At 40.6% G+C, this 22475-nt stretch overlaps 1 protein-coding gene across 2 annotated transcripts in view; it reads right to left on the bottom strand.

The window, feature by feature from the left end:
• Positions 1-22475, bottom strand: part of LOC136864725 (uncharacterized) — a 147195-nt gene that overhangs the window by 23372 nt on the left and 101348 nt on the right. For both annotated transcript variants that reach the window (XM_067142066.2, XM_067142067.2), the window contains exon 2: positions 1963-2175. In XM_067142066.2, coding sequence (XP_066998167.2) covers positions 1963-2175 — 213 coding nt within the window. The remainder of the gene's footprint in view (positions 1-1962; positions 2176-22475) is intronic.

The following is a 22475-nucleotide window of genomic DNA, read 5'->3' as shown; positions in this document are numbered from 1 at the left end:
CGTGCGGCTGTGAGCTCGCATTCGGAACATAGTGGGTTCGAACCCCACTGTCAGCGACCCTGAAGATGGTTTTCCGTGGTTTCCCATTTTCACACCAGGCAAATGCTGGGGCTGCAGCTTAATTAAGGCCGCTTCCTTCCCATTCCTAGGCCTTTCCTGTCCCATCGTTGCCATAAGACCTATCTGTGTCGGTGCGATGTAAAGCAACTAGCAAAACAAAAAAAAATTAAAAAAAAAAAAAAATTCTCACATGAGGAGTTAAACATTTAAATCAGTTTTCCTTCAAATTGTTGTTATTGTAGAATCATGGCATTTGAAGGCAATGAAATAATCATGTCTAGTTAATTAAAAATTATACTCGTATATGTGGGCTAAAATTGTCATACAGGTGTGCACATTTTTACCAAACAGAAGAGGGGAAAGCAAATGGAAAGGAAAAATAAATATTAATGTACATTAACAATAGTGTCAAACGCAGGTGAAAGAAATTGGAGAAGAAAATGGGAAGGCGACATTTTCTTTACATGGTTCAAAATGTTTATTGTTTATAGGGAAATAAATAACATTGAGGATTGTTCAGAATTACAAAGGGACCTTGAAAGTATCCAATGGGTTGAAGAAAATAATATGAAAGTTAATGGAGGCAAATCAACTGTTACAACTTTTACAAACAGGAGCTTTAAAACTGAATTTGAATATACTTTGGATGAGGTAGTTATACCAAAAGATGGCAAGTGCAAATACTTAAGTGTGAGATTTGAAAGTAATTTGCACTGGGAGGGCCATGTTGATGACATTGTTGGGAAAGCATACAGATCGTTACATGTCATAATGAGGCTACTTAAAGGATGCAATAAAGAATTAAAAGAAAAAAGGTACTTAAGTATGGTTCGTCCATTATTGGAATATGCAAACGGTGTTTGGGATCCTCACCAAGAATACCTAATAAAATAAATAGTGTGCAGAGGAAAGCAGCAAGATTTGTAACAGGGGATTTCAGGAGAAAAAGTAGTGTATCAGAAATGTTAAAGGAACTTGGGTGGGAAACTTTAAGTAAGAGAAGGGAGAAAACTAGACTTACAGGATTATATAGAGCCTATACAAGAAAAGCATGGAGAGATATCCGTGAGAGGCTTCAGTTGGAAAATAATTATATCGGTAGGACAGACCACAAATATAAAATTAGAAGGAATTTTAGCAGAAGCGATTGGGGTAAATTTCCATTCATTGGGAAGGGTGTGAAGGAGTGGAACAGTTTACCAGGGGTAGTGTTTGATCCTTTTCCAAAATCTGTACAGATATTCAAGAAGAGAATAAACAGCAACAGAGAAAATAAATGAAAGGTTAGAGGCATTCGACCAGTGCAGGTTACTGTAAATAAAAAAATGTGTGTGAATAAATTAATTCCATCCTCTGGTCTAAGGAGTTTGGACAGCCAAAGTAGGGAACTGCCTGTAGGGATGAAGTACAGTGGGGACTTTGAGGGCCCTGGGACCACTACGGTAGCTATGAAGGCCCTTCAGGAACTCTGAAAAGTGGTGGCAAAAGGGGCTCTGGTTAAGACGCAGCAGGTCGTTATGCTACTTAGGTTCCAGAATGGGTAAAAAATAAAAAAATAAATTAGTAAATAAATGCAATGCAAAGTTTAATCTTATAGCAGTTGTATAGTATCATTTGAAGTAATTCCACATACTGTATATCAGTTGACTATATTTGTAAGTAGTACAGGAGATATTATAGTAGAATTTTGTAAACAATATAAATTTATTAAAGATGAGCTGTGTGCTTAATAGAAAAAATTGTTAGCATAAATTGTATAATATTGTATTATAGGAAAATTTTCTTCTCTTGTTAATTTAATATTTAGTGCTTGACAATAATGTATTTTAGTGTACCATTTGCCACCGAGGTAGACACATCATTTGCAAATAAAGAGATTTTGATTTGAAATGTGTAACTTACAGCTCCAACAACAAGATCATTTCTTGAGAAGTTTCGAACACCTGATGTAGGCGGACAATGCGAGGAGATGTTCGACAAGCATCTAGAATGGCAACTTCATGCAAAATCTCTGGACGCAAATCAGTAGAACGACGCCGTTTGCGAAGAAATTTGGCAGCAAACTGCTCACCGTTGGATCGGTTGCGACAACGACGTACAGCTGCATATTTCCCCCTGAAACAAAATCAGATTCAATGTAACTGAAAGGTAATTTCTGTACTCTTTTCTGAACTAACAATTGTGGTTGCAAATTGGTAACTTAACATTATACATGAAATCATACCCTACAGAACATGCTGTTACATTTCTTTGAATCCACATTTTTATCACAAACTGGCCATGTGATGGATGCACGCTCGTTTGCATTGATGCAGTTAGCCTATTATAGAAAGGATTCAAATTTGCTTTCTTAGTTTGATTTTCGTTTTTCATTCCTCTCTTTCGTTAGTTGGATTGGGCAAGGCCGCATTACGGCAGCAAACTGGCTTCAAAGGGCGATCCAGCATTGCAACGTTACGTATATGGCAAAGCGAGCAGCAGACAGGACAAGTCGTCTCGTGTCATCTGTTCCTGCCAGCAAGAAAAAGTATGACTCAAAAGTTGCTTTACTGAACAGAATATCAAATCAGTTCAAACACGTAGTCTGCGTTCTTCAATGCTGGAACGAGAACTACCAGAGTTATTTTTAGATTCGAAGGTGAACCACTATTCCATAGAAGACTACTGTGACTGCAGTCATTAAATTATACCATTGTTCACAATTCTAAGGCATGTTCAATCAACAGGAATGGTGCGACGATTACATTCACGAAACTTACAGTCATATTCAAATAAAATGTACTTCTTTTTTAACTTTGGAAGGATGTGACGCGGTATTTTGTTGATGTGTGCTTATGCAACGAGTATAAAAGCACGTATCTGATTTGATTTCAGTTACGTGAAATAAAACAAAGAAAGTAAAATAATTCATAGACAGAAATATATTTCAGATATTATAATACTTTACAATTCTCTGCACAGAGACACGGTTCAGTCTGCTGGAAGCAATGACGCAAACAACTTGATTTTTGAGTAGGTACTGTATGTGTACAATGGATTAAGTAGACTAGACAAGAAATGTATCTTAGATAACATAAAGGATTTTCAGTTTTTATTCTAAATCAATAAACCTTGGCCTAACTTGGGCCTATACGAATGAGAAAAATCAACTTCTTAATACCTGGCCATGCAGGCTACTGTTCACACTTGCGTCGTCCAATGCGCGAGTCCTTACACGCACACATTTCTCTTTTTGTATGATGACGTTTTAGTATCCCTCTAAGTGCTATCAAAATGTCGGAATTTTGTCCTGAAAAGGAGCTTTTTAACGTGCCAGAGCAACTACTGACAGGGATCACTCGCATTTAAAAACGATTGGCGGAATTCGATCCCGCAACACAGAGCACAGGAAAGAGTAACCAAGCAACTGAGCTACTGTTCATCAATTAATCCATCGAATATAAGTTAGAGGCAAATATGGAATAACAAGCGGAAGTCGGTGACTGTCGCATGGCAACACTGAATGCATACAGCGCGCTGTAATAGTGGTTTACCTTCGACACAACTTAGTGCAACGGGCACTTAACACTGACGTCACCTTTCGAGGATCTAGGTAGCTTAGTCGTTCGAAGAACGGCAGATTTACTCTATATTTACGAGCATCACTCCATTTCGAACATCACACAAAATACACATTAGGAATTCGCTAAATGCTTATCATTTTATGTCTGTCACATTTGCGATTTCAACATTGCACAGAACAGATCCCGAAAGCTTATGTAGTTAATAAGCTGAGTCTCCGAACATAAAAACGCAATAGAAGACGAAACAAATGCATTATAGACGAATGGAAACTGTTTGCAGAACCACCATCATCTGAGCGTTTGCCTACAAAAACATTGGTTCTGAAGGTCTTGGGGATAAATCAGAAAGCAAAAAGTGGCAATTGTGCATTTCATGGGACACACAGCGAGATACATTAGATTATACGTAGTACTACGGCCATGATTTCTCTCGGTCCCCTAAAATTCTTCTTTTGGAAGTTATTTACTCTGAAGTCTCCTAGTTCAACACGGGGATAACTCTTTCTACTACTTTGATTACCGGTATTTGTGGTATAGTCATATGAAATACTGTGGGCTATATCAGAGGTTTATTTTATGGTAACTTCTTACTTATAATACATGTCACACTTCTAACATAACGTACACTGCTTATTAGACGAAAATTCACACACGTACGACTGATCATTAGATGCCCCGAACCGCCCTAAATATGAAACAACATATATGAACCCTTTCTTCCATGTCCATCAACAACGCAACAGCTCCAGCCTGTTATCTATAGGAGGCTTATACCTCTCTGCACATAGGCTGCAGCTTCTTCATGAATGCACATTTTCATACGGTTCGAAACCGTTCCACAGTATATGCAATTAATTGCCAGATGTCAGTCCACATATTGTTTCTTACAGTCTGGCCTTGTTCAAGATCAACGGAATGAAAACGAAACCTTTATTAAGCCGAACATATTTAAAGACTTGTAGTTTAGAATGCTACTGATCAACCAGAGTATGAAATAATAATAATAATAATAACAATAATAATAATAATAGTTTTACGTTTCACTAACTACTTTAACAGTTTTCTGAGGCAGACACGTATTTGATCACTTTCAGACAGCACGGAACTGGGCACTACTGTCTGAGCCACGCAGCCTGGCATGCTAACATAGGTTAGGTTTGGAGAATACTTTAATAATCAGCATTAAGTAATGCACTGTTTATTACTTTCATATTCCAAGATGTAATTGACGCATTTAAATAAAGCATCATACATTAAAATTTAAAGTTTTACCACTAGAACAGCTGACATGGAAAAGTGATTTGAAAACTCAAACTAATTCATATTACGTTAAAATCTTCAAAAAAAATAAAATAAACTGTAGATCTTTCCGATATATCACCAGCATTTCTCCGGCTCGCCAAAATCCATTTCTCCCTAGTTTTAGCGTCTTTGGAACATTTATAAACAATTTGTTTGGTATGGTATGCGATGTATGCACATCGGAACTCTACACCATTTATAAGTTTTCTGCCTCACTGTCTGCGCAGGATTCATTTTAAGTCTAAAGTATACCACTCAGATTATTATCCAATGTATAGACCTCGAATTTAACCATACTAGACACTAACGCAAAGTAGAAATACGCGAAGTGTATCCTGCTTCTCACAGCACACTATGTGTTATTTCGTCTGCTAATTCAATCAACCTGTACGATGACGTCAGACCAATGAGATCGCGTACTTGCGTGACGTGACATTTTCGTAGATTTTTTATCATGTTTGGAGTTATTATTTGTACATTCTGATCACGTTTTTGAATTCTGCATGAAATTTTGAATCAGATTAGCATATTTTTAATTAAAACCCCGGATCATGCATGTTCCCTATTATACAGGGAGGGCAAAATACATTCACAATAGGACTGACGCGGGATTGACCCTTCTTGATGAACATCACAGAAATGGCCACCGTTGACGTCGATGCAGCGTTGTGCTCGATTTATCAAACTGTGAAACACGCGTAACAGCTCTGCCTGAGGAATAGCAGCAACAGCGTTTTCAATGTTCTGCTGTAACTCTGTCAGTGTGCGAAGATTATTAGAGTAAACCTGAACCTACAATTTTTTTTTTTTTTTTTTTTTTTTTGCTAGTTACTTTACATCGCACCGACACAGATAGGTCTTATGGCGACGATGGGACAGGGAAGGGCTAGGAGTGGGAAGGAAGCGGCGTGGCCTTAATTAAGGTACAGCCCCAGCATTTGCCTGGTGTGAAAATGGGAAACCACGGAAAACCATCTTCAGGGCTGCCGACAGTGGGGTTCGAACCTATCTCCCGAATACTGGATACTGGCCGCACTTAAGCGACTGCAGCTATCGAGCTCGGTGAGTCTACAATTTGCCCCAGAGGTAAAAATCGCAGAGAGAGAGATCGGGCAATCGAGGTGGTCAGTTGATTGCACTGCTTGTGGTGACTGCCCTCTCCTCAGCGTACACCTCATGTAATCGTCAAAGCGGTGTGTACTGTTGCTCCGTCTTGCTGAAAATATCCATGTCTGTGAGTTAAACAAGATATAGATTAAACAGTGTCTGGATATGCCAGTTAGCATTAACAGCTTGATGAAAGAAACGTGTTACGATGCGGACACCAGATATTGCGCACCACACACAAATCATGAGATTATTCAACAGCTTTTCGACGTACCGATGGGGATTTTCTGATGCATAATGGTGCAAGTTCTGTGATTTTACATAATACCCTAAGAGGTTGAACCAGGCCTCATCTGAAGAAAAGAAAAACTGAGGATACAAAAGTCCCGACTCCACTTCACTCAGAGAAGAAAAAAAAAAAAAAAAAAAAAAGAACTCATCACGTGAGGTTCGTCTGGACGCTTTAACGCATGTACAACAGTAGATATGAAAGGATATAGATGCTAGCCATTTCTCATAATGAAATGGCGTATGGCTTTTAGTGCCGGGAGTGTCCGAGGACATGTTCGGCTATCCAGGTACAGGTCTTTCGATTTGACGCCCGTCGACTTGCGCGTCGTGATGAGGATGAAATGATGATGAAGACGACACATACACCCAGCCCCCGTGCCAGAGAAATTAACCAATGATGGTTAAAATTCCCGACCCCGCCGGGAATCGACCGGGGACCCTTGTGACCAAAGGCCAGCACGCTAACCATTTAGCCATACAGACGGACGTCATTTCTGATAAGTGATAATGTTTCAACACGACGATCTCTTAATTCTCACTTGCAGAGACGAACGGCGTTGAGATTTCGTCGGACTTCGTTCCAGGCTTTCCTTCACTCGAGCAATATTTTTTGGTGTTCGAACTCTTTCCGGATAGTTATGGTCTTTCTTCGCTACAGAGCCCGTTTCGCGCCATTTTTCAGACTTTGCTGGAGGTCATTCCAATACACTTCCAGTCTTAAAGTTTTGCACAAACAGACCCGCACGAATCGTGCTCTGCATATCGCTATAGTCGGCGTCAACTCAAGTCCTAAGTGACCCTTTTGATGTTATACCGGTAATCAGGTGAAGAAAACTGAAGAAAATATTCTCCCCCATGAGAACACTTCCCCTCTTTCCCCCTCTCAATCTCGGTTCTCGTCCTGAACTTGTCAGGTAATGAAAGCAGCGTTTATGACATACATAACATCAAATAAACCGCTCAGGACTTGAGTTGACTCAGAGTATAGTTGCTTTACGTCTCACCGACACAGATAGGTCTTATGGCGATGATGGGAGATGAAAGAGCTAGAAGTGGGAAGGAAGCGACCGTGGCCTTAATTAAGGTAAAGCCCCAACATTTGCCTCGTGTGAAAATGGGAAACCACCGAAAACCCTCTTCAGGGCTGCCGACAGTGGGGTTCGAAGCCACGATCTCCCGAATGTAAGCTCACAGCCACTTGCTTGGTACCGGTTTATAAACAGGCCAACACCTACCGGTAGTCGTTTAATAAACAGCATTAATGACGAGCCAAATTCCCAGTATAAAATGGTAAAAGAACGCAATTATGGATCAGTAACGATACGTTTTAAAATGTTCGGTTCTTGGTTGAATGGTCAGCAAAGTGGTCTTCCGTTCACAGGGCTCCGTGTTCGACTCACGACCGGGTCGGGCATTTTAACTGCGTATAGGTCGGGGACTGGGTGTCTGAGTTCGTCTTAACACACATTTACACGTAACACATTGTACCAATCACCATATAAACGCACAATAGTGAATAGCATCCCTCCACGCAGGGTATCCGGCCGTAAAACTGGATCACATTCACTGAACGTGTCGATCCAAAATAATTGGGAGAAAGGCCAGGGCGACGGCGACGACGAAGAAGAAGGATGATAAATATTTTTAATTTTTACAATTTGTTTTCCGTCGCACCGACGATGGGATAGGAAAGGCCTAGGAGGGGGAAGGAAGTGGTCGTGGCCTTAATTAAGGTACAGCCCCAGCATTTGTCTGGTGTGAAAGTGGGAAACCACGGAAAACCATCTTCAGTGCTGCCGACAGTGGGATTCGAACCCACTATCTCCGGATACTAGCTCACAGCTGCGTTCCCCTAACTGTACTGCCAACTCGCCTGGTGATGCATTTTTAAATAAAGCATATGATTATTTTAATTACATCATCCATGATCATTGCCAAGCTAAGGCTTGCGCTTGGTCTGAACAGAGCGCAGTGAAGACACACACCTTTCATTGTATTTCTCCGCACCTACTTCGGTGGAAGAGAGCAAACAGAACAGGTTCCGACAGGAAGGCGCCACCCAAGGACTACTGCTGTAGGTATAGCGAAATCAAAGGTTACAGGTTGGCAGCAGCGGCGATTGGGAATTAGAAGTGGGGGCGGGGGGCAAAATATACAGACAACAAAAAGTACCCGGGTTTGAGGGATATAGCATACGGTGGGGGGTATGTACATCAAAACTGGGGGGGGGGGGGGGGGAAACTACAAATAAGAAATTTTTTGACGCTCTCGCAGCGAATTTCGACAAAGGGGTAAAGGTTGACTGTTTACCAACTTAAGTGCGGTAATAATAGTTTTTTTGAGATTTTGATTCAATGCTGTACAATAAAACTTTCACGAGGTCTCTCAAATAAACCACGGGGCAGGTTAAATACATTTACTTAATAAATAACATAACACAAAAGGAAGAATTTAGTCCAGTGAAGGGAAACTTGGAATTATCTCCCGTTGGAATTACAAGTACAATTATTATTATTATCATCATTTTTTACAATTGGCTTTACGTCGCACCGACACAGATAGGAAAGGAATAGGAAAGTGCTGGGAGTGGGAAAGAAGCGGCCGTGACCTTAATTAATGTACAGCCCCAGCATTTGCCTGGTGTGAAGGTGGAAAACCACGGAAAACCATCTTCAGGGCTGCCGACAGTGGGGTTCGAAATCGCTATCCCCGGATGCAAGCTCACAGCTGCACGCCCCTAACTGCACGACCAGCTCGCCCGGTACAATTAAGCAGAAATACGGCATGATTATACAATTAAAAATCATTTAGTATTTGACTACAGAAACTAGCAGACACTGAAGAGACTGCCAGACTGACGAATACGCGCGGCAAGTGGGTGAATCATACCTGTGTCCACGACCTTGGCAATAGATATACTGTATATACCCCTACTACCCTTCCTCACAGTACATGCAAAGTCTCCACTACCTGCAGTAGCGCTTTACAAATCGGTTAGCCACGACGAACGGCATTTTGTGCGTATTTCCGCCAATAATGTTGTTAATAATCAAAGAAAATAAAGGACAGAATTAGCAGATAGGACAACAAGGCTTGTACAATAGCTTAAAAAAACAATTACTAGTTCAAGGTGGCTAAAGTGGAATAAAAATGTAATATTTTCTCCACAAAATGAGGGGTGGGGCGGGGGGCGCATGAAGAAGGTGAAGTAGGCAGAACTTATCAGGAGGAAAACTAACTACCGCGCTACCGTTTCGGTTTGAAATCAAGATCTGACTTCAACAATGTAAACTTAATATCACGTGCTTTTAATGTTGAAAGCAAAGTAGGGGACCCCACACTAGGAAAAACGTAAAATTAAGTAATTTCCTCAACTGTGTCAAAAGTTGAAGGCCCCGGAAATATTTCAAATTGTGAGTCTTGGATAGCTCTATCAAACTAAAAAACAAACAAATTTCGAAAATAACTTCCGACCTAAACGCATTTCCGAAAAAAAACGGTCTAAAATCGCTTGTGTCTTCACTCGTGTTTTTTAAATTCAAATCCTAGCCAAATTAACGTATTTACATACGGTAATTCTGTCTGTAATGTGTTCTTGGGTTCAATACCCTCAGGCGTTTTTTTTTTTTTTTAATGTCCACAATGAATGTAGTTATAAAGACTTAAGTGAAACTCTGCATTGATTCACATTAGCGCTCGTAGTGGTGCTTAAGTGAAACAATGCACTGTTTCACATTAGCGCTCGTAGTGGTACAAAAAGGCAAACTGCTAATCCAATCGACCGGATAACGATGATTAAGAAAAGGATTGTAATTTTTACGAGTAAATACAGAATATATACTCATACTGCATTATGATTTATTTACCTAAAATTCGTAGCTCATATCCCTAGGATGAACTGCTTGCCTGAAGTGCTAGAACTGTGCATTTTTTCATGAAATATCGTTAGCAAATTCACAGAGGAGTTCCGGCATGTTCAAAAGATCAGAATATTTGACACCGCTCAGTTATTCCGGTTTCATGGACAAAACAAAGTAATTTGGTATTATAAGAACGTAATTGGCATCACTATTGCAGCTTAAGTAAATGAAATGGCGTATGGCTTTTAGTGTCGGCAGTGTCCGAGCACATATTCGGCTCGCCAGGTGCAGGTCTTTTGATTTGACACCCGTATGCGACCTGCGCGTCGTGATGAGGATGAAATGATGATGAAGACGGCACATACACCCAGCCCCCGTGCCAGCGAAATTAACCAATGATGGTTAAAAATCCCGACCCTGCCGGGAATCGAGGCCGGGACCCCTGTGACCAAAGGCCAGTACGCTAACCATTTAGCCATGGAGCCGGACTGCGGCTTAAGTAATGACGCAAGATAAGTCATGATGCTGGACATGAAATAAGATTAAACAAAATAACCTTCATGAATAAGTCGAGCCAGACTACAGTAGAACCAGACCTAAGTGACCCATTACTGATCATCTCCAATTCTCGCTTCTTGAACTCACATCCACTATATAAAGAGACCAAGCTGGACGAAGACGCAAACAACTACACGAAGAATTATGTCGCCTTTTGAGAAACTTGACTCTCAGAACTATATTTTACACTATTTGCGTGACAGTTCCTGCTTCCAGCAGCCCGAGTAGCGGCATTATATAAACAATGCCACACTTTAAATCGTAATGAAGATCTACAACCCGAATTATCTGTAAGTCATTCTCGTGCCTAGAGTCCCCAGCCTTAGCCATTAATCCGTGTTCTTTCCTCATAGAGATGAGAATAAATCTGATACAGGCATAAGGAAAAAAGAGAAAGATATCTAACTACAGTAGGCCTACATTATCTAACAACATAACGTAGGTGAGTAAATTTGTATACAGAACAGTTATACAGGAATAGTCAATATTGGACTATATCTAATAAGAAGCATAAGTAACTACATAGCCCTCGAAAATGTGAAAAGCTCTCGTGCTAGGATTGCCAAACTCTTTCTTGCATTTTCACATAAATGTCCCCAAAGTAAAAACTTTTTACGACTTCGAGCTCTACTAAATCAAAACTTCTTCTTCTTGGCCTTTTCCCAATCTCTTAGGTCGGTACTTCGTAGGGATTTAGCCATTTTTTTATGGCCGGATGCCCTCCTTGACGCCAAGTCTATGCGGAGATAAATTTTTATTTATCGTATGCTGTTAGCGTCGGGAGTGTCCGTGGACATGTTCAGCTCGCCTGGTGCAGGTCTTTCTGTTTGACTCCCGTGGGTGACCTGCAACTCTGGATGTTGGACGATGATGATGAGATAGGGAAAGAGTGAAACCCGGTGTCGGCACGTAGCCTACCCTGTCGAATAGCACCAAAGGATCTGCTCAAGGCTTTTTTTGAGCACCTTCAAATACCACCGGACTGAGCCGGGATCGAGCCTGCCAAATTGGGGTCGAAAGGTCAGCGCCTCAACCGCCGGAGCCACTGAGATCGACTACAAATTGTATACCATGACCTCGCCAACCCTGCCGGCCAACATTCTGAAGGTGATTTTTTTTTTCTTTAACGGGGTGTGTTCAATATTACGTGTTTGAGTGTTGGTTGGTAGTGTGAAGTGTTGATGAAGATATGCATATTAAGGCAAACACAGACACGAAGTCCCCGAGCCAGAGGAATCAACCATTCGCATTTAAAATCCCCGACCCGGCAGGAAATCGAACCCGTTGACCACCCAGCCACGGAACCGGACAGCTCTAGTAAATCAAATAATTTAATTATATCACAAAATCAGTTTATTCTTTGACTTTTTCTCTGGAAGCATGCCACATGGAGCACATGTGCTAGTGTTGGTCAGTGAGAATGCTTGACCCAGCACGTAAATACGATCACTGGAGCCAATTGATCTCTGCTAGGCAGAGCTAACAAATGTCAACTTTTCTGACAGCAGCAATCACATGTAGCACCCTCCAACCGTCATGCTGAGCTGATCCTAACGCGAGGTTGCCTTTGCAAACAAATGGTTTTACAATGAATTATGCAATACTGATATAGTAAGACGTGAAGCAACAGCCCCGAAGGACCATGGCCTACCAGGCGACCGCTGCTCAGCCCAAAGGCCTGCAGATTACGATGTGTCGTGTGGTCAGCAAGACGGATCCTCTCGGCCGTTATCCTTGGCTTCTAGACCGGGGCCGCCATCTCACCGTCAGATAGCTCCTCAACTGTAATCACGTAGGCTGAGTGGACCTAGAACCAGCCCTCAGATGCAGGTAAAAATCTCTGACCTGGCCGGGAATCGAACCCGAGTCCTCCGGTTAAGAGACAGGCACGCTATCCCCACACCACGCGGACGGCCTACAGTCATATATATTGTTTTAATTACATTTTGTACATTACCTGTAAGTAGTGCACTGATGATGTTCAAATAAAGAATTCTTTTTTTTTTTTTTTGCTAGTTGCTTTACGTCGCGCTGACACAGATAGGTCTTATGGCGACGATGGGACAGGAAAGGCCTAGGAATGGGAAGGAAGCGGCCGTGGCCTTAATTAAGGTACAGCCCCAGCATTTGCCTGATGTGAAAATGAGAAACCACGGAAAACCATCTTCAAGGCTGCCGACAGTGGGGTTCGAACCTACTATCTCCCGAATACTGGATACTGGCCGCACTTAAGCGACTGCAGCTATCGAGCTCGGTAAAATAAAGAATTCATAATCTTATTTTTTATCCCAATAACATATCCAAAATTCAGCAAAATCGGTAGAGCGACAGTTTTATTAGTACTTGCAGGCATTTTTCTATAAAGATACTTATGGAAATAAACAGCAGTCAACTTATATGGTTCCTGACCTCATCAACTTCAACGCTTTTTCAGGATGTGGGGAATGCCAGTCGATGGGTACATAATTACATTTTGTGGCCTTTTCAACGTCTTCTCCCCCATCGCCTGCTGGTTCACAAAACTTCAGCACGGGCATGAACAAGAAACATGCAAAGAAATAAACAACGAGTGAAAGGCTTGTTACATTCCATCACACTTTCTCTCTCGTCTACCAATCTACAGGCCTGCGGCTATATCGCTGGTCGGACATTTATTCAGCTCACCGACATTCGATAAGCGTGAAAAGGTTTCTGGGTAGAAACTCAGCTAAAACTTGTTTTTCTTTATTAGGAGCATAGGACATATTTGGACATTAGCCACGCACACTGACTTGAAAAAGAACCCTCATTGTTTACGATGTCACTGGCTTAGGCCTCAGCAGCTACCGCGCTTGGTTTAGAGGTAATGATCATGAGGCAGGGAACCAAAAGTCAATAATTAAAAATCAGCCAGTGCTGAATCATTTCATGTTTTGTCATTTATGATGTAGGCCTAATCTAAGTTACAGTGATAAACTTGACATGTCTTGGTGATTCCAAAATTCCAAAAATTTCACCCTACCGAAATCTTAACTAAAGTTGCTTATAATCAGTATATTTAAACAATATGTATTGAACACTTCGTCATAAACCCAATATTCATCATCATCATCATCTGTTTACCCTCCAGGTTCGGTTTTTCCCTCGGACTTAGCGAGGGATCCCACCTCTACCGCCTCAAGGGCAGTGTCCTGGAGCTTCAGACTCTTGGTCGGGGGATACAACTGGGGAGGCCCAGGCGGCCTCACCTGCTATCCTGAACAGGGGCCTTGTGGAGGGATGGGAAGATTGGAAGGGATAGGCAAGGAAGAGGGAAGGAAGCGGCAGTGGCCTTAAGTTAGGTACCATCCCGGCATTCGCCTGGAGGAGAAATGGGAAACCACGGGAAAACACTTCTAGGATGGCTGAGGTGGGAATCGAACCCACCTCTACTCAGTTGACCTCTCGAGGCTGAGTGGACCCCGTTCCAGCCCTTGTACCACTTTTCAAATTTCGTGGCAGAGCCGGGAATCGAACCCGGGCCTCCGGGGGTGGCAGCTAATCACGCTAACCACTACACCACAGAGGCGGACCATAAACCCAATATTAATAGAGAGAATTGGATTTTTTTTTGTTTCATCTTTCCTCCGAACCCCCAGAACATTCAGAGATTTTGAAATGATTTATACGGTACCAGAAACTAGGGAAGTGTTCTCGTTTTAAACAGCACGAAAAGCGTCCAGCCGGATTTTCGAATAACTTGACAAATGTCCTTTTTAGAAAATGATTTAAACTTCACGCGGTGTTTAGTTATAAACTTCACTGCCACATTTAAATAGGCAGCATTTTTTGTTTACAACTATTGTTTGCTTCCGTTTTCTGTCTAGCTCAGCGTTGTTTAGAGGTTGTGTCTGTGCATAAATTGCGTTCTGAAAGTTTTATCAAGTATTATTTTGCCGTAAATACGGAAGAACATGCTGAAACGAAAGTGCTTGTACAGCGATCTGTTGATCGAAAAGTACAAAGCCTTTAAGAAAGGTCGAAATGACTCAGAAACGTAATGTTTAATTTGCCCTCCTGGAACGGACATCTCAGTTGCCAACAAAGGTTCGAAATCAATACTTATTGTTTAAATATCAAACTATGAACCACTATAATAATGATAATAATAATAATAATTATTATTATTATTATTATTATTATTATAAACTAAATTTCGAAATAAGAAAAAATAAAATAAAATATGAAAAGTTTCGTGATTTTCAAACTAACCTAATAAATCCTTCTCTTTCACCTTTCAGGTAGTTTGTACTTGGAAGCATAAGAAAAATGTTCTAAACATACAAAAGTCTTCCAATATTTTGGCTCCTCTTCAAAAATTAACATGTTTTTTGCTCCTAAAGATAGTAAAGTGAGTGACTTAGTTCACGCAGTAGAAGGTGCCCTTGCTTTTCATGCAGTGAGACATCACCATAGTTTTAAGTCCATGAACTACACCATTTTTAACCTGCAAAATGTTCTTTATAAAGAGTCTGCTGTGGCAAAGGATGTTTCATGTGACAGAACTAATTCTGTTTTATCCCCATATTCAACTGACGTAACTGTGCAAGTTCTAGATGGCATTTCTTGTTTCGGTGTTGCAACTGATGGAAGCAAACACGGTTCATTGAAGATATTTCCAATTCTTTGCAGTACTTTGATTATAAACATGGTGCGATCAATACTAAAGCTCTTGACGTTAAAAGTACTCCAAATGAAAAACCTGAGACAATAGCTAATTATGTAAAAGTCACTCTACAGAAACTTGGGTTAGAAAAGATAGTAGCTTTTACGGGAGACAACGCCAACACAAATTTTGGTGGAATTAAAAGAAGTTCAGGAAATAACGTTTTTAGTAACCTAAAAAGGGACCTAAATGCAAAGTTGGTTGGAATGGGTTGTCCTGCCCATGTGCTCCATAATTCTGTTGAACATACCCTCGATGTAGGTTTGCTTACTGGTATAGATTCCATTATTTTGAAAACTTTTCATTACTTTGCTATATATACTCTTCGTGCTAAGGAGTTAAAACTGTTTTGTGAATTTGTAGACATTAGGTACAAGAAGCTCCTGTATCATTCAAAAACTAGGTGGCTTTCGTTGTTTCCATGTGTCGAAAGACTGATTCACATGTTCCCTTCTTTGAGGTCTCACTTCTGCTCTCAGAACTCGATCCTCATTATTATTAAGCAATTAAAAAAATGAGATGAGTGAAGTGAGATTTTCTCTGATGTCCATATTTATTGCCAACATTCTTGAATTAGAGAAGGAATCAAATTATGTTGCTGAAACTGTTCCTATATTAGAAACTACAGTACAAATGTACAGGAAAGGAAGTCACAAATTTAAGTTTGTTAAAGTGAAAGGGATTCTTGAAGAAGAGGGAGAAAGGTTAGAGTGTAGAGTGTCATTATTTTGAGAATGAAGTCGGAACTGTTAATACCTCAGCAGTCGAGCGAGTACCTGAAAAAAGTGGCTGTCTCAGTATTAACAATTTCAACTATTTAAATGGATGAAACTAGGGAACATTCCAACATGGGAAGATGCAGAAAAAAGTATATTATACCTGCAAAATAATACAGATAACAAAATTGATGATGCACTGTGTTTCGATTAGTTTTGTAATGTTCTAAATGTTATGAAAAACAAACAGGAATCACAGCTCAATTGTGATTCAAATATTTTAATGAGTCGCCGAAACCATCATGCCATTCAGAACGCCTGAAGTTAGCTGAATTTTTCGTTCGTATTCCAAGTCATAATGCAAACACAGAGCGAATATTTTCACTGCTTAATTCACAGTGGACCAAGGACAGAAACAGGTTTACAATTGAGTCTGTGAAAGGTATAGTGTGTTTGCAGTATAACTTCAAACATTTCAGTTGCATCCAGTTTCACCACTAATTGTTGGAGAACAAAATACTTCTTCAGAAAAGTATGAATGGCATAGGAAAAAAACAACATTAATGACAAAGGTGATAGGCCAATAGTCTGTGATGAAAGTGAAGTCGATAAAAGTGATTAAGGTGCAGTGATTCCCTCACTAGACTATGTCCTCTTCAGGTTGGTGGTCCTTTTTCCTTAGGTTGGTGATACGGAATCCCTACCAAAAACTATCCTTGCGTAGGTACATCCTAAATGTAAAGTTCTGTTGAAATATCCCCATTAGTTTCCCCATAATAGGTGTACAGGCTCGTGGTTTTTTATTTTCGCGTACGGCCTTCAGTTAGATACGTGTAGAAAATCGCCGAACGTGACGTGAATTTGAAAAAAAAAAAGAACACTTTGAATAACATATTAACAATCCGTGCCGTAGGATATGTGGTGGCGTGTGTAACCTGTTATTATTTGGAACTTGGAGCCCAGAGACTAAAAAATAAACGCACTGCTGGACTCAGCATTCCTTGACCATATGTTGAAAGTAACTGGAATGCAAGTTAATGAACTACTGCTGGGAACAATGACAGGAGGGCATACACAATAAAGATATACCGCTTAAGTTAGCAAAGAAAACAATGAGTGAGCTTGGGCGGATAAAACTGTGTGATGTCCGGCTCCTTGGCTGAATGGTCAGCGTTCAGACAGTTCAATTCCCGGCCGCACCGAGGATTTTAACTGCGTTTAAAGAATGGAAGAAGTACGCTTAGCCCCTAAGTAATTCCTCAAAAAGTGCAGACTGAACACTGTGGGAAACAGCATCGTAAATAACTTGAGCGAGTTAAAAGGCATGGAAGTCGGGGAGCATGATCGGATACTCGTACTAGTCACGGCGTGACTCGTGACCTCGTCCAGGGCACGCCTGCTTTTCGAGAGGTCACACAATACGGTACCACTTTCCCGAGGACTTAATCGACCCGTTCCCTTTTAGCTTCTCTTCAGAGCTGAGAATTTCTTTATTTCATAAGGATGCTTTTAAGCACAAATAACATTATTATTATTATTATTATTATTATTATTATTATTATTATTATTATTATTATTATTATTATTATTATTATTATTTCGCCCTTCTCATGGCAAACGCACATAACCTATAACTCACTTTAAGAGAAGTACAGTGGAACCTCGATATCTCGAATCAACATGGGAGCTAAATTTCGAGTTATCGAAATTACGAGATATAGAGAATAAGTTATAGTTTCTGAGCATGTATAGCACATAATTGAATCATATGTATATATAAGCTTATACTGAATACATTATTTTTAAAGGTATTTAAAAATATACAAACAAACTATTTTACGGCATCACTTCACTTATTATAGTAACTCTTCAGAAGACAGGATACAGCACATACAGCAGTGAAACAAGAAAAATACCTCCGTTAACACCTTTGAAAAACATCCATTAATCTCTTCTGTTTGTTACTGTTAACCTTTCCTCCCTTCACGCTGAAACTTTTCATCAATACCACGCAGCCGATATTCGTAAATGAAGCTTGTCATCTACGACTTTGGGGGTTGCTTTCGTACGTGACCGGTGATTAATTCACACGCGAGAAACAGGGAGACTTCGCCGATTTTCCTATTACTAGAAGTTTCAGTTTTTCGGCTCCCGTCATATTAGCTCCCAGCATCACTGTAACCCTTTCTTTACTTGTTAACTGTTCCTCACAAACCACAAATGCCGTATTGCACAGGTAATGTTACAGAGTTGTTTTTTTTTGCTTCGTGGGAGGAAATGTTTGCTTCGAGAAACTGAGAAATTCGTGTAACCGAATTTCGAATAATAGAGAAAGAAATGCACATGAAGAATAGAACAAACGGCCGGGAATTTAAGTTACTTCGAAATACTGAAAATTCGAGTAACAGACGTTCGAGATATCGAGGTTGGACTGTAATTATACCATGCCGCCCATGGACGACCGATGCATTTGTGAAAGTAGGGCCCTGTCTAGGATGAAATCTGATGATGAAGACGGCACAAACACCCAGAGGTAAGGTGGACGGTCCACTGAATTGTCCGCCATTTGGACCGTTCGAACCATGGCGAATATAAGACCAAGTGTGAGGACTCAGCCATTATAGCATGATAGTTAGTGGTCCCGCCACTGAAAGCACTGCAAGCGAGTATATCCAACACGTACTCAGTAATTTCGGCAAGCCGGGCATTGAAAAGTGCGGGAGACATTTACTGAAATATCTCGCACACTAACAATTTGAGTTTTCTTTGCTTTCGGTTCCTAAACACAGTTCATTGTGTGTTGGGTACTTCAAGCATGTATGTTATGTGGTGTGATTAATTTAACAGTTCAGCATGCCGTACTGTTTTTTGCCTGGCTGCAATGCAGGCTATGGTAGAGTAATTGATGATATGCGATATTTTCCGCCACGGAAGGATGGAAATCAATTTGAAAAATGGGCCAGAGCTATTCCACGGAAGGATACTGAGTTAACGCGTAACAACAGAATTTGTTATGTTCATTTCGCTGATGATTTGATAGTAAAAACAGATAATTTTACAGTGAATGGTGAAAAAGTGGATCTCTCTCGTGTGAGATATAATTTAAGTCCAGGAGCAGTGCCTCACATTTTCCCTAATTTGCCGCCAAATCTTCACGCAAGCTTTCGAAAGTCCAGTGACCGACAAATTGAGTTGGTAATTAGAGTATTACCTTTAAATAGTTCATGGGTGTTTGTTTTAATATGCTGAGAGTTATGTGCTATTTATCTGTATATGTACACTCCAGTAACCTGTGCTTTCCGCAACATGTGATGAAGGCCGTAGCTCTTATTTCCATTGTACCCTGCCGTGGTATTTTAATTGTAATCTCTCATTGTTTTTTTGAAGACAGTGGATATACTTACCAGTTACGGATAAGTACCTTTCCTCTGGCATCATTCCTACGACCAGCTGATCGGTACTGTGGAGCTTGCCCACTCGAGCGCTGCCTGGCGGGGCGCGCTTGAACTTGAGGAGTCCTCACACTTGTTCTTATATTCGTCATGGTTCGAACTTTACAATTAGTTCGTGTGGGAAGAAGTGAACGTATCCATACAAAAGGCAGACCGGTTCTGGACGACCCCTACGGACTTGTAGAGGGAGGACTATTTGACTGTCAGTCACGAACTGATCCAACAAACGGCTTCCATGTTCAACATCCAGGGGCGTCTAGTAGCTTATCTATACGACAAGTATTTCTGAAGGCCTAGCACAGTCAAATCCGCGATTTCGACAACCCTTATTTTCTGCAGTTAACCCCTCAACATCGTCGCTTTCGTTTGCAGTGGTATCGACAGTGGGCAACGTGGAATGCGACTGACTGATGACATGAATCGCGCTTCTTTCTCTGGAAGCAGATGACACTATACCAGAGACTGAAGAACCGCAGGCTAGCGCTGCATTATCTCTCTCTACAGAGCTGGGGGTCGCATGTGACCATCGCTCGTCACTGCATACTGCACAGCGGTCAGTTGAAGAAATCCTGCGGCCAAAAGCTCAGGAGCCATCTTACTCCAAGTTAACGGTCACTCACCCACAGTTCGAGTTTACGTCATCATTCAACATTTCCTTGGCCTATACGGCAACCTGATTTGTCGTACATCGATTGTTCGTGGAACCAGATGGGATGCCAACTTCTTCCATGTCGAAGTGTTCGTGATTTGGAGCGGGCAAATCTGTGGCAGGACGACGTACGGAATCAGTCTGATGCCCGATCGTATCAACGCATGTATCCAGGCACTAAAATTGTCCTTACTCTGCCCTCAAGTGGACAGAACGTTATATTTATTCAATACTATTGCAATCGCTGCTGATTTTGTCTTTATCATCACACTAATAGCATTCCGTTTGAATTCAACGGTTCCTTCTTGCTGCGAAATTGAGTGAGTGAACGTAATAAATTCACAAGGAAACTAATGGTTTTTGAGACTAACATTATGCCCTAATTTTCAGCATTGTTATATAATGATTTTATATTACGACAGTCAAATTGTGTTGAATATTTACTGTCACAAGATGAATTCTCCCAGCTATTGAGAAATGGAGGAAATATGCTGCGAACGAAAATCCTTCCAGCTAGTTTACAAGACCTGGCAGAAAATGACTCTGAGACCTAAAGTTTTGGAGTTACCGTATCTCAATGGCTATAAAATGATAATAATGAAGATAACGCCGAGACTGAAAGTGTGCCTACTGGTACTTCGAAAAGGAGTTCCAGCAGCTGAATCGTTGATTGTAGAAAGGGCTTAAGTCCACATTTTTTATGAAAATAAGTCAAGACTATTTTCAGAACCCCTGAAGATAGACGCATCAATGAGCACAGAAAGGAACCCGAGTCCGGCATGTCTAATGTATTAAATGCTACACTCATTTTCCTGTTGAGTGCAGGAAGATCTGCAGCCAGAAATGGAGTATTTTTCTACAATCAATTGTTGGCATCCATGTAAATTAAGTTATTTACTCTCTTATAATAATACTCTGTTTCACTGTTAGTATTTCTTACTTTGTAATTTAATTGTTAGTTATCATTTTATTTCAATAGGTGATCGGTATACAACAGTGCTAACATTACCATATCTCAATTTCACCAGTTCGAATACTGTTCTGATAAGAAAAGCATTGTCGTGGCATCTCAATTCATCAGAGGATTATATTTTCATACATTCTTGCTACGATTATCAGAGCAACCCATCAAACTACCTACTCAGTTTGCCTATCCTGAAAACTATGTACCCATTAATACCAAAAAGATCCCAGATTTAAATAAATCAGTCCAGTATGTTCCAGAAGAAGAAGAACCCCGACAATTCTGGCGCTCTATTCTTCAGTGGCCAACAGTGGAATAAACAATATGCGGGTGAATCATGCTTGGCTGCTGTAGATTTGTTCTTTTTTGTACTACCGATTAATATGGGTGTTTTTATATTCCTCGAATTTTGTAGGTGATATTCAACATTGGACATTCCTGTGTCAAAGTGTTTGTGTTTAAGATAATACTTGGTATTAGCATTGCATTTTGTGTCCATTTTGATTTACAGTTGGTATCAATATTGAAAATAAATCTTTTATTCTGTGTGTTGTGGACAAAAGTGACTATTAACGTTAGAGAACAATGTGTTGAATTAGCTACAATGTTAAAAAAGGATGTATTGTGGTTGAATACATTTTCATTGGATAGTTCATGACACTTAATCTCTTACGTAGCCGGTCCCGTGGTGTAGGGGTAGCGTGCCTGCCTTTCACCTGTAGGCCCCGGGTTCGATTCCCGGCCAGGTCAGGGATTCTTACCTGGACCTGAGGGCTGGTTCGAGGTCCACTCAGCCTACGTGATTAGAATTGAGGAGCTATCTGACGGTGAGATAGGGCCACGGTCTAGAAAGCCAAGGATAACGGCCGAGAGGATTGGTCGTGCTGACCACACGACACCTCGTAATCTGCAGGCCTTCGGGCTGAGCAGCGGTCGCTTAGTAGGCCAAGGCCCTTCAAGGGCTGTAGTGCCATGGGGTTTGGTTTGGTAATCTATTATATAATTAATTAACTGAGCAGTTTAAACTGTTGGCAGCTGTTGATTTCAGAAAGGACATAATTCCAGCAGTTTTAAAAATTAATAGCACATACATTACGCATGAAATTACTATGATTTCGTGTTTATTCAGTGAGTATATATGTATATTTTAAAACTAATAACAACAAAGTTATTTTAATGTGACCCAGAAATTGCTAAACTGTTATTTTTAGTTTTCTCAAAAGTAGGTTTTCTGGACTTAAGTCCTTTCTGCAATCAACGATTCAGCTA

Source organism: Anabrus simplex, chromosome 2 (assembly GCF_040414725.1).
Source record: "Anabrus simplex isolate iqAnaSimp1 chromosome 2, ASM4041472v1, whole genome shotgun sequence".
Classification (NCBI taxonomy): domain Eukaryota; kingdom Metazoa; phylum Arthropoda; class Insecta; order Orthoptera; family Tettigoniidae; genus Anabrus; species Anabrus simplex.
The sequence above is the reverse complement of the archived record's forward strand: the minus strand, read 5'-3'. Positions and strand labels throughout refer to the sequence as shown.